Source organism: Rutidosis leptorrhynchoides, chromosome 4, assembly GCF_046630445.1.
Source record: "Rutidosis leptorrhynchoides isolate AG116_Rl617_1_P2 chromosome 4, CSIRO_AGI_Rlap_v1, whole genome shotgun sequence".
NCBI classification, from domain to species: Eukaryota; Viridiplantae; Streptophyta; class Magnoliopsida; order Asterales; family Asteraceae; genus Rutidosis; species Rutidosis leptorrhynchoides.
In genome coordinates, this window is record NC_092336.1 from 67152416 (window position 1) to 67164342 (window position 11927).

General features: G+C 35.6%; 3 protein-coding genes across 3 annotated transcripts; 1 reads left to right on the forward strand and 2 right to left on the reverse strand.

Moving 5' to 3' along the window:
- Positions 1–1091: 1091 nt before the first annotated feature.
- Positions 1092–3672, reverse strand: LOC139840699 (uncharacterized). The gene is made up of 6 exons (XM_071830948.1): positions 3168–3672; positions 2842–3056; positions 2539–2781; positions 2414–2421; positions 1913–2012; positions 1092–1820 (listed from the first exon to the last, which is right to left on the reverse strand). Exons 1-6 carry the CDS (start codon positions 3670–3672, stop codon positions 1092–1094), a joined length of 1800 nt encoding a protein of 599 aa, XP_071687049.1.
- LOC139840700 (uncharacterized) lies at positions 3669–4739 on the reverse strand. The gene has a single exon (XM_071830949.1). It carries the CDS (start codon positions 4737–4739, stop codon positions 3669–3671), a length of 1071 nt encoding a protein of 356 aa, XP_071687050.1.
- An 854-nt stretch (positions 4740–5593) lies between these two features.
- Positions 5594–9993, forward strand: LOC139840701 (uncharacterized). Its single transcript, XM_071830950.1, has 13 exons — positions 5594–5674; positions 5792–5807; positions 5858–5912; positions 6023–6080; positions 6187–6192; positions 7460–7630; positions 8080–8214; positions 8298–8501; positions 8589–8684; positions 8768–8836; positions 9250–9570; positions 9650–9889; positions 9976–9993. Exons 1-13 carry the CDS (start codon positions 5594–5596, stop codon positions 9991–9993), a joined length of 1470 nt encoding a protein of 489 aa, XP_071687051.1.
- The last annotated feature ends 1934 nt before the right edge of the window (positions 9994–11927 follow it).

Consider the following 11927-nt stretch of genomic DNA (forward strand, 5'->3'; position numbering starts at 1 on the left):
GTGTACTCTGAATCGGGGTTCGCGACTTCCCAATAACAGAGCCTATAAGTACGTTCTATTAGTTGGAAAAGCGATTGAGTTTAAAGCATAATCGAAAAGCATTTCGACAGCATACACAAACCATAATATTTTTTCGGCATTATAACTGCTTACATCATAGCATACACTAAAGATAACTACTCGCTAATCATGGCAACAATATCATAAAACATTATATGAGATAAAGGATAGAAGTACCAGTAGATTAAACGAGTTCTGAATATAAAAGTGACAACTTCAAGACTCCAGACCGCTCCTAATACAATCTTCAGCGTTCTTCTTCGGGTACTAGGTTTCCCGCACGGAGTCGAAGGCCTTGAGAGTATGACTAATTTTGTACAAGAGAGAGAAAGAAGTGAATTGAAGTGTGTGTTAGAATAAATGACAAAGACCCTTTAAATAGACTAGGATTCTGCCAGAATACGGCTGGCAGGCCGTACGGCAGGCCGTATGGTGGCCCGTATTTGGCAGCCCGTTTGACTGAGAGCCCGTTTCTTGGGGGCGTTTGCAGGGCCGTGTGGCAGGCCGTGCGGCAAGCCGTATCTGGTGTTGGTCAGCCTTGATTCCCTGAATCGTAACTTGATTTCTTGTCTTTCACCATTTTTGCTCTAGAATCTTCGTTTAAGCTCCGATTCTCTTGATTCTTTTTGCACCACCTTCGTAATTACTTGTTCTTCAATTCTAACAGATGAAGTGGGTATTTTGCCGACAAAGTTCGAATCTTTCTTGTTTTTTGGCCTTAATACTGGGTGAAAACGTGACTTTTTAGCCGATATCAGTTGGATATAGAAATTACAACACAAATAAATTAAGTACAAGTTACACTCGTACAACACTAACCATTCTCTATATTTGAAATTTGAGATCATATATGTATCATAAGAAACATAAATTCCGTCATCATCTATAAAAACTATAGTTTTGGGATATTTTTGATAAATACAAAAGAATTAAATGACACACACTCATTTGCTTAAATACCAGCATTAGTCATAACAATATTTTTCATAAGTACTACGAGTATATATTGTCTGATTATAGGCCCCTCTGAATTATGAGCCTTGTTCTAGCACATATGTTGAACACTCACAAATCCGCCCCTGATCATGATCAATTTGATTTTTATCTGTAGCAGCAACTAAAGTATCATCGTCAACAATGGCCCCATCCAAATCGCCTCTAACCATATCAATAGTCTCATTTTCTACAAGTTGAGGGCCTATCGGTATGTCACTCTGTAAATGTGTTTCTACAACATCGATACAAATTTGTTCATCCATGTCAAAATTATCTCTAGGTGTTGTCTTGATCACAACTTTCCAATCTTTACAAACAGGATCTGCAACATAGAATACTTGTGCTTGCGAAGCTAGGATATAAGGCTCTTTAGTTTGCTTCAGACCTCGAAAATTGAGTGTCGTAAACCCGTTCTCATAAACTTTTATCCTGGAACCACTTGATATCCAATCACAATGGAACAAAACAACTTTCTTCTCATCACCATACTGCAACTCGATTATATCATTTAAAACACCGTAGTAAGTGACATCTCCCACAATAGGATCGTTATCTCTAGCACTCGAGAAGCTACTTGTTAGAGCCTGAACTATGACTCTGCTATTTTGTGTTGTCCTATTCTTCTCTACATCTTTAATGTGAAATCGGAAACCATTTATGATATATCCCTTATATTTCTTTACAACCTCACTTGGACCGTTTGCCAATGTCTCTATATCACTTGTGATTCTGTTATCCCGACAACTAGTCATGTCCTCATCAACCTGATTTGACGCAATTTGTTTATACAGTAATAAGTTTGGCTCAGTTATATCATCACTACATTATCGTAATAAAACTAGCAAAAATAACTTACGTAATCAGACAGCCACTCCTCAAACTCCTGACTATGTAAATGTTGATTGTCACGCTTACGTTTTTTCGGATTTTGATGACTAAGAATATTCAGATGCTCTCTGCAATCAAAGTAACAAGCAGAGAATAATGTACATTATCGTCAAAATTACACAATGTCATATAAAAAATAATCTCATAACATTGTAAATTTAAATAACTTATATTCGTAAGAAATCTATTTCACTACAATTGAACAGCACATGTGAGTGTGCAATAGCCAAAGTGTCATAGCCGAGTTTTACTACGTTTGTTGCACCAATTGGTTAACCAGGCATACAAAATATTGGTAAGACAGTCTCATCACCACCATCATCATGATTTCAGCTAGTCTTATTATGTATGGTCTCGACATAACTGGCTAAATACAGAGAACAAAATGACAAACACTCTTCCGCTAAATATCCTTCTGCAATTGAACCCTCAGGTTTACTCTTATTTCACACATAAGATTTTAATGTACCTAAATACCTGAGTGGTCAAAAAAAGTTTATATCAGATTCAAAAAAAAAGTTGTATTCAAACGAGTATAATTTACTACAGCATAAATGTTCACCTCTGGATTGGATACATCCAACGGTAATGAACAGGTCCCCCTAATCTGGCCTCTGAAGCTAGATGAACCGATAGATGAATCATGACATCAAAAAATGATGGTGGAAAAATCTTTTCTAAATCACAAAGTATTTTTCCAATAACTTTTTCCATCTTAAATAAATCATTAGGATTAAGAACTTTTGAGCATAACTGTCTGTAGTACCGACATAACTTCATGATAACAGAACGCACATGCTTCGGTAAAATATTTCTTATTGCCACGGGAAGCAACTGCTGCATTAAAATATGATTATCGTGACTTTTAAGGCTTAACATTTTTGGAGTAGATTTTACCTGAATGCATCTAGAAATATTAGCAGCATAACCATCTGGCACTTTCACCTCTTTTAGCACATTACAAAATTTGTCTTTTTCTTTTTTATCCATTTCGAAACATGCAGGAGGCAAATACACTTTGCCATTTGATAAAGGTTCTGGATGAAGTTCGTGTCTAATACCCATTTCTTCCAAATCACGACGTCCTTTTAAATGATCCTTGGTCTTTCCATCTATATTCATTAACGTTCCAATGAGACTGTCACATACATTCTTTTCAGTGCATTACGTCTATATTATGATGTATTAAGTTATTTTTCCAGTATGGTAACTGAAAAAAATACTTCTCTTCTTCCAATTATATGGTAAGGATGGGTTATCCTTCACAAGTTTTCCAAATTTTATTTTAAAACCTTTCAGCTCCGCAAGCACTTGTTCCCCTGTTAAGCTACGCGGTGGCCCTTCATGTTCTTCTGTGCCATCAAAAGAATATTTATCCATACAGAAAGGGTGCAACAATTCCAACCAGTGATGATGTGCCATGAAGATTTCTTTGTGGGAGTTTGATAACCGTGTTGATCTGGTTTCCTTATGGCTTGAAGGACAAGCTAATTTACCTTTAGTGCTCCCACCCAATAAATTCGCATACGCAGGAAAGTCACTTACCGTCCATAACAAAGAAGCACGCAGTGTGAAGTAACTCTTAGTTGATGCGTCATAAGTATTAACTCCAATATCCCACAACTCTTTCAACTCATCAACTAGAGGTTGCATATAGACATCTATGTTATTATCTGGAGCAGATGGACCGGGTATAAGTAAACTTAGGAATAAAAAAGGTTTTTTCATGCACAACCATGGAGGTGATTATATGGCATCAAAACAACAGGCCATGTACTATGTGAAACACTCATGTTTCCAAAAGGGTTAAACCCATCACTCGCCAAACCAAGCCTCACATTACGAGGTTCTTTAGCAAATTCACTATTCTGATAATCGAATGTTTTCCAGGCTGGTGAATCTACAGGATGTCTTAATCTACCATCTTTCGTATGACCCTCTTCATGCCATCTCATCGACCCGACCGTTTTAGGTGACATAAACAATCTTTGCAAGCGTGGTATGAGTGGAAAATAATGCAACACTTTTGCTCCAACCTTCTTAGGTTTATAATCACCATCATTATCAGCTTCTGTGGTTGACTCATTTTCAGAATCATTATTAATTTGTTTATATCTTGAGGTCTGACATACATCACACTTAATTTTGTCCTTGTTTTCTTTCCAGTACAACATACAATCATTTGGACAAGCATCAATTTTATCATAACCTAGACCCAAATCTCTTATTATCTTCCTTAATTCATACAATGACTTCAGTATGGCAGCATGAGGGAAGGTTTCCCTCATTGTGTCAAGAATCATGCTGAATCCTTTTTCATTACATTTTCCAGCACATTTTGAATGGAAGAGTCTAACAATGAACGAAAAAATAGAGAACTTACAGCCGGGATATAATTCTTTCTTTGCATCTTTCAATACTTTATTAAACTTTTCAACATTTAAGTTTGGTACAGTCTGATTTTCAGTTTGTTGGATATCATCTTCATCTTCAAACACATGGAAGACACATTGGGCCAATGCTTTCATATCATCTTCATCAGCATCTTCAAACGTTGGTGTATCATCCGGTTCAAAATACACATTTGAAATTTTATAACCTTCGAAAAACCCATCACATAGCAAATATGTTTTAGCCTGGACCCGATCAACCCATTTGTGATTACCGCAATATTTGCACGGACAATAAATATGACTATCTTTTCCCTTTTTAGAGAAAATACGTTCTATAAATTTGTCAAGTCCTTTTTCGTATGCAGGGGAAGATCTACACAAGGACATCCAAGTCGAGTCCATCATATATAGACCTGTATTCTACAAACACATTTAACCGGACATAAATTAACGTGGTTCAAAATCAAAGATTGTACTGTAAGAATTAAGGGGTATGGACATGAAACAAAAGAAATTAACCTGGTTCAAAATCAAAGATTCAAAATTAAGGGGTATGGACAAAGCATATGAAACAAGCTGACCCAATTTTTCGATGATTCAAAATTAACTTAGATCTGCAAACACATCTTCAAAAACTGATGATGATTGCAATTGCAATTAAATAGGTACGATGTTATTATAAATTTTTAATAGTAATAGTAATAATAATAATAATTATTATTATTATATGATGATTTTGATACATCTAATAAGATCTAATACGAGTATAAGTTTAAGATAAAAATTCAAATAATTAATAAAATATAAAATAATATACATAATGTAGGTTAAGATTGTCCAAATTAATATTATTATATATGCTTGAATTCAAGGTGTACTATGATATGATAGAGCGACTTGGACAAATTGTTGACCACACCTTTAATTCAAGCATAAGGTTTAATTGGGGTTTAGGTCAACAAAAGCTTGTCTAAGATCAGTCGCAATATTGGTGTACCACTGCACGTACACCGGCCTTTAATTCAAACATATATAAGCTCGGCTTATCTAATAAGCTGTTAAAACATATAACGGGATATCATCATAAGATCGACTTGGTAGAACAAGCTCAAGCTAGACGACTAATTATTCAAGGTTTTTATATGGTTTAATATAATAATGTTTGGGTACTTGTATATGCATATATATATAATGTTCAGGTCTGCCGAGTTTAGGGTTTATGGTCTATGCATTGTTTGGATAGGGTTTATGCATGCATGGTTTCGGCTTTAGGCCGGGTTAGGGTTATGGTTCAATGTCAGGGTTCATGCATATGGTATAATGTTCAGGTCGACCAGGTATATGCATGTTTTAAGGTTTTGGGTAGGGTTTAGGCCGGGTTTAGGGTTTGGGGGTTTACAAGGGCCGGTATATGTTTAATGTTAATTTAGGGTTGTTTATGGTTTAATGTGTAGGGTTTGGTCATTTATGGTGGGTTTTAAGCTAGTATGGGGTTTGTAATTAATTTATATATGGTATAGGGTATATGGGTTCTGGGTATAGGTTATGGTTTGGGGATCGAGCTAATACTGATCCGTACATTACACGTACCACCAAGTTTTATCCGTACACTGCCAAAAGTGCATTATATATATATGGATCAGTTGTACAATACAAAATTGTAATTAAGCATGTTAATTTGGTAGTGTGTGGCTAAAAGTTGGCCGGTGGTGTACGAATCATCACCCTTATGGTTTAGGCCAGGTATAGGGTTAGGGTACATGGTTTAATGTTTATGGTATATAGGATATAGGATTTAGGGTATCGGGTTTAGGATTAAGTGTTTATGATTTAATGTGTACGTTTACAGCATATGGTATAGGGTTTAGGGTTTAGGGTTAAGTGTCTATGATTTAATGTTTAGGGTTTAGGATTTATAAACCCTAAACCCCAAACATTAAATCCTAAACCCTAACCCTAAACCCTAACCCTAAACCAAAAACTCTAAACCCTATACCCTAAATCTTATACCATAAACACTAAACCATGTACCCTAAACCCTATACCCTAAACCATAAGGGTGATGATCCGTACACCACCAACTTTTAGGCACACCACCAAAAACCAAACCCTACACATTAAACCATAAACCCTAAACCATAAACCCTATACCAACCCTAAACCCTACCCTATACCATAAACGTAACCCTCTCCTATACCTAAAACCCTAAACCATAAACCATATAACCTGAACATTATACCATATGCACGAACCCTAAACATTAAATCCTAAACCCTGAAGCCTAAACCATGCACCTCCCAAATTTGGGTAAATTCAAATTTCACCTCCAAACCCTAAAATAATACAATGTTAAATTACGATAAACGATGTTAAATTATGATAAATTATGATATATTTTAAAAAAAATACATTTTATGAATAATTAAATTAATTTCGTGTACATTTATTCTATAAAGTTTATAAATTAATTGCCAGTAATAGCTAGATAATAGAGAAGTTATACGGCCTCAATTAATTTTCACCAAAACTTACCCTCTCAAAAGAAACCGCCAAATATCACGGATTTCGGACCCAAATTTTGAACCTGATCGTAAATTCAAACATCACCTCCCAAATTTGGGTAAATTCAAATTTCACCTCTAAAATTTGGGAGGTGATCTTTTCACACTAGCATTTGATACATCCACTCTAAAATAATACAAACTTCCTATTTTACCCTTAAACTACTAGTAAGTCAATGTACTATTTACAAGGGTAAAATAGGTAATTTAGATTGTTTTGGTGGAGATGGATCAAAACTAGTGTGTGCGCCAAATCAAATTGAGGTTAGCTAGTTAAAAGCTTTTTGAACAACTCACTTATCTCTTTTTTCACCAATTCAAAGAACAGTTAACTAACTCTCAAAGAACACAGATATCTTTTTTCACAAGATCGAACACATGTATCTTTTTTCACAAGAACTGTCTATATTTTTTCACCAAACTGTATATCTTTTTTCACGAAAATGGATTAACGATTCTGTAATTTTAATTGTTCCTAACTACTCTGTATATAAAATTGTTTATAACTCTGTTTCGTTAATTGATATAATTGCTCATTATTGTTCTTTACATTCTTGTAGATTATGGCAATTGAAGGAATCAAAAAGTCTTCACTTAGATCCTCTCAACAGGTTGAGGCTAATACCATGAGAAAATGCCAGTTCATTGCACCTAATAACATGAGAAAACGAGTTAGTGTTTCTCATGTCTCCAAAGAATCATCCTCAAAATCTAAGTCTCAAAAGGGCCATGTAAGTGATAAAAGGCCGAGGTTAAGTAAAAGTAAAGTTTAACGAGTTAGCCAAGAAGAAGGTAGAGGTCTGGGTCTTCAACTGCAAGATGAAGATACGGAGCCCGAGGATGATGCACAACGATAAAATGAAGAATACGGTAATTACACAAGCTATTATGAAGATTTTGAAGAGCATCATCAACAAGGTGAAGTACAACAAACTGAAGTACTACATGAACAACCTGAAGAAGGTTCATGTGTGAATGAAGAAACTGAACCAGGTTATTTTTTATTTTCCTAATTTGGTTTGTTTATTCGATTTATATTGTTTCTTGTTTAGTGTATCAGTTGTAAATCAAGTGCACATATTTTATAGATAATTAGTCGAGAGGACCGACTCTTATGCGTTAGATTTATATGCAAAAGCCACATGTTCGACTTCCTATTACTGTTAATGAACATGGCCAGCCAATTGGTACAAACAGTTGTCAATTTACCCATTTTCTTGGTCACTTATCGGGGAGTTACCAGTATTGTCCAATTTATAGACCATGGAACAAAGTTAAACCCGAAAAGAAGGATAAGTTGCTGAAGTTCTTAAGGGTACATATTTTAAAATCTGTGTGATAATATGTTTTTCTTTTGTTCTCATGCATGTGATTTATGTGTTTTTTTATAATTTATAGACAAAGTTTGATATTCCACTAACTGCTAATTCGTGGATACTCCAATCATATGGGCGCAAGACAAAAAATTGGAGGGCGAGAGTTAAGGAATGTTTCTTTGACCCGTCTAAACCAATGGAGGAGCTATTAAAGTCACCACCTCTACAACTAACCAAAAGACACTGGAGAAGACTTCTTGAATATTGGACCAGAGATAATGTGATGGTACGATATATTCTTACACTTTCATGTAGATAGACTAACCATCGTGATTTGATCTCTTCGAATACTGACCACTCTTTTCTTGTTCAGGAGATGATCGAAAAAAACAAAGCCAATAGGACTAAAAAGAAGTTTTCACAAATGACGGGGAAAAAAAGTTTTGTAAGAATTCATGAAGAACTAAAGGTAATATATCATGGGGGAATTATTTATATAGTACGTATAGCTTTTGAATATACATCGTTAATAGTTACCTCGGTTTTACTCAGTGTAGGTGTAGTTGGGAAGAGAGCCAACTAGGGTTGATATGTTTAAGGAATGTTACAAAAGCGGTGAAGGTGAATCTGCTCGTGTCTTTGTAAGTAATTTTACAAAAGTAGATCAAATATATCCTACACATGATATCAGTAGATGTATATTTATATATATGTTAATCACCATAAACCACTTGTGAGGTTTTTATTTCATTTGAAGTATACTTTTAGGCCGGCGATAAACGAAAATATCTATTAACCATATCTTTATTTTAATTAGTTACAAGGGTAAGCATTGCATATACTGTGATTGGGCTATACTGTGATTGGGCATTGCATATATCGAATATCAGAGTAGAATTATAATATGATAGATATCCTTTGTATAGCTCACAAATTAGTTGGCAATTTTCCATGTATATCGATGCCATCTCCTGTATATATACTGGTCATATTATTGAATCAAATATCAACGATTTACTATCTCTTTTATGCAGGAACAAATGAAAGACCTAACCGAGAAACTCGGTGATGGTGCAACTGATGCACCTGGACCAGATGATGTTTTTGCCACGGTAATGGGTAAAGCTAAAAATGGTACTGCAGAAATGTACGGTCTTGGTGTTCGCGCCAATCATTTGTGGTGTGCAGGACCTAGTCGATTATCTGTTAGTAAAGCAAATGCTCAGCTGATGTCTAGAAATGCAAAACTTGAAGAAGAAAATGCAAGGTTAAAAGCCGAGAAGAACAATGGTCCGGGTGCTCTGAATGATGGTTCGCGTGTTCATGCTAATGGTTCGGGGGATCACCATTTATGGGTATGTTTCAATTTAATAGCTTACTGTTTTTTCTACCCTTTTAGCATTCATAAATGTTTTTTTGACAACTAAATTTTAGGTCGATAAGGAAGTTTATGTAAAAAACCTTACAAACTTCGAGAACGTAGCAATAGGAAGGTTGAGGATCATTGATCCAAATACGGTTCTTAATGGAACAGAACTTAGACATGGTTGGTGTGAGGTCCATGTTCAGGCGGCCATTAAAAAAGATGAAGCTTTGTTTAGGCCATATGATTATTTGAAATGCATTCATGACGTCACTGGTACGTCTATTGCTTGGCCTGTTAAGTTAATCGAGGTATGTCCTTGTTAAATTTGTAATAATTAAGATTGATTTTTATAATGTGCACCTTTATGCTTATACATGGATGATTTAATTTGTAGTTGGTACGTGAGGATTGATCAAGATTGGATGGTGAAGGGTTGAAGAGTTTTTGTGTTTGTTAATGTGGGCCGGTTTATTAATGAATGTTTGTGTTTGAAACAATTTGTTGATACGATGTATGTGTTGGTGTGTTTGAAACAATGATTTGTCCTGTCGTGATTTTATTATTATTAAAACAATATAACTTACTGTAAATGTAATCATGTGGTGATCAATATTATAATTTATATTTAATATTTGTTTTGTAATTTAAAAATTTAAAATTATTGTAATTGCAATGAATAATAAATTGATGCAATCAAAAGAAAACTGGATCCGAACAGGGCCCAAAAGGCCTAAATAGCTGAAGCAGGCCCGAAAGGCCCAGTAAGCTTAAACGTGGCGACAAGCCCAATTAGCATAACCGGGCACAAAAGGCCCAATTATCTGAACTGGCTTGCAAAGGCCCAATTACCATAATCTGGCCCAAAAAGCCTAATTATCTGAACTAGCCTGGAAAGGCCCAATTAACATAACCTGGCCCAAAAGGCCCAAATATCTTAACTGGCCTGGAAAGGCCCAATTATCTGAACTGGCCTAGAAAGGTTCAATTACCAAAACCTGGCCCAAAAGGCCCAATTATCTGAACTGGCCTGGAAAGGCCCAATTACTATAACCTGGCCCAAAATCCGAAATGGACCCGAATACCCGAACCGAATATTCGAAACTCATATGACTTGTTAGGACGCTTTTTTGTGGTACTAAGTTAACATATAGTTATATTAGGACCTTTTTTTGTGGTACTAAACTACTATATTTTTATAATAGGACCTGTTTTTGGGTACTTACATATCTTTTATATATATTAGGACCCTTTTTTTGTGGTACTAAACTACTAAATGTATATTAAGACCCTTTTTTGTGGTACTAAACTACTATATTTTTATAATAGGACCATTTTTTGGGTACTTACATAATTTACAATTATTTTAGGACGCTTTTATTGGTACTAACATAGTTTCTCATTATATTAGTACACTTTTTTGGGATCCTAATATGATCTAACATACAAATTTAGGCGTCATAGGACCCTTTTGTGCGTCTCAAAGTATTATAAAGTGTCCTAAAAGGTCCATTCTTTGGACCCTTTCGATGTTGTTTATAGGACTCAAATAAAAGGTCCTATAAGCGTTAGGACCCTTTTCGGTTAATACGACCGCTGTTGTTAGGTCATGCATTTTGGGGGTCCTATCAGGCAAAGGGTCCTAAGAATGGGCCTTTTAGGACTCTTATGGGGGTCCTAAGAACACAGTTTTCTTGTAGTGTGCCATTCTAATTCTCGAAAAAAATAGTGGCGTCGGCATATTGGAGATGCGATATAAGGACTTTTTCTCGCCCAACTTCAACACCCTTAAAGAGATTTCTATCAACCGCCGGTTTTGCTAGAATATTCAAACCTTCCGTGGCTATAATAAAAAGAAATGGGAATAAGGGATCTCCCTGACGAACTCCCCTTCCCAATGGGAACTCACGAGTTGGGGAACCATTAACTAACACCAAAACAGTAGCGGATTTTAGACACGACATAATCCAACCCCTCCACTTTTCACCGAACCCCATGTAACGCATAACCTCCATTAAGTAGTCCCAATTAAGGCAATCGAAGGCCTTCTCGAAATCAACCTTAAAAATTAGACCCTTTTACTTACTTGATTTGATAAACCCGAGTGTTTCATTTGCAATAAGTGCACCATCTAAAATGAATCTGCCTTTCAGAAATGCCGACTGTTCAGAACCTACAAGATCGGGTACCACCCTTCGAAGCCTATTCGAGAGAATTTTTGCGATAATTTTGTAATAACTACTAATCAAGCTTATAGGACGATAATCACTAAGACTCATCGGATCCACCTTTTTTGGAACAAGGGTATGAAGGATGCATTGCAGATTTGCAGCCCCATGAAAATTCTCC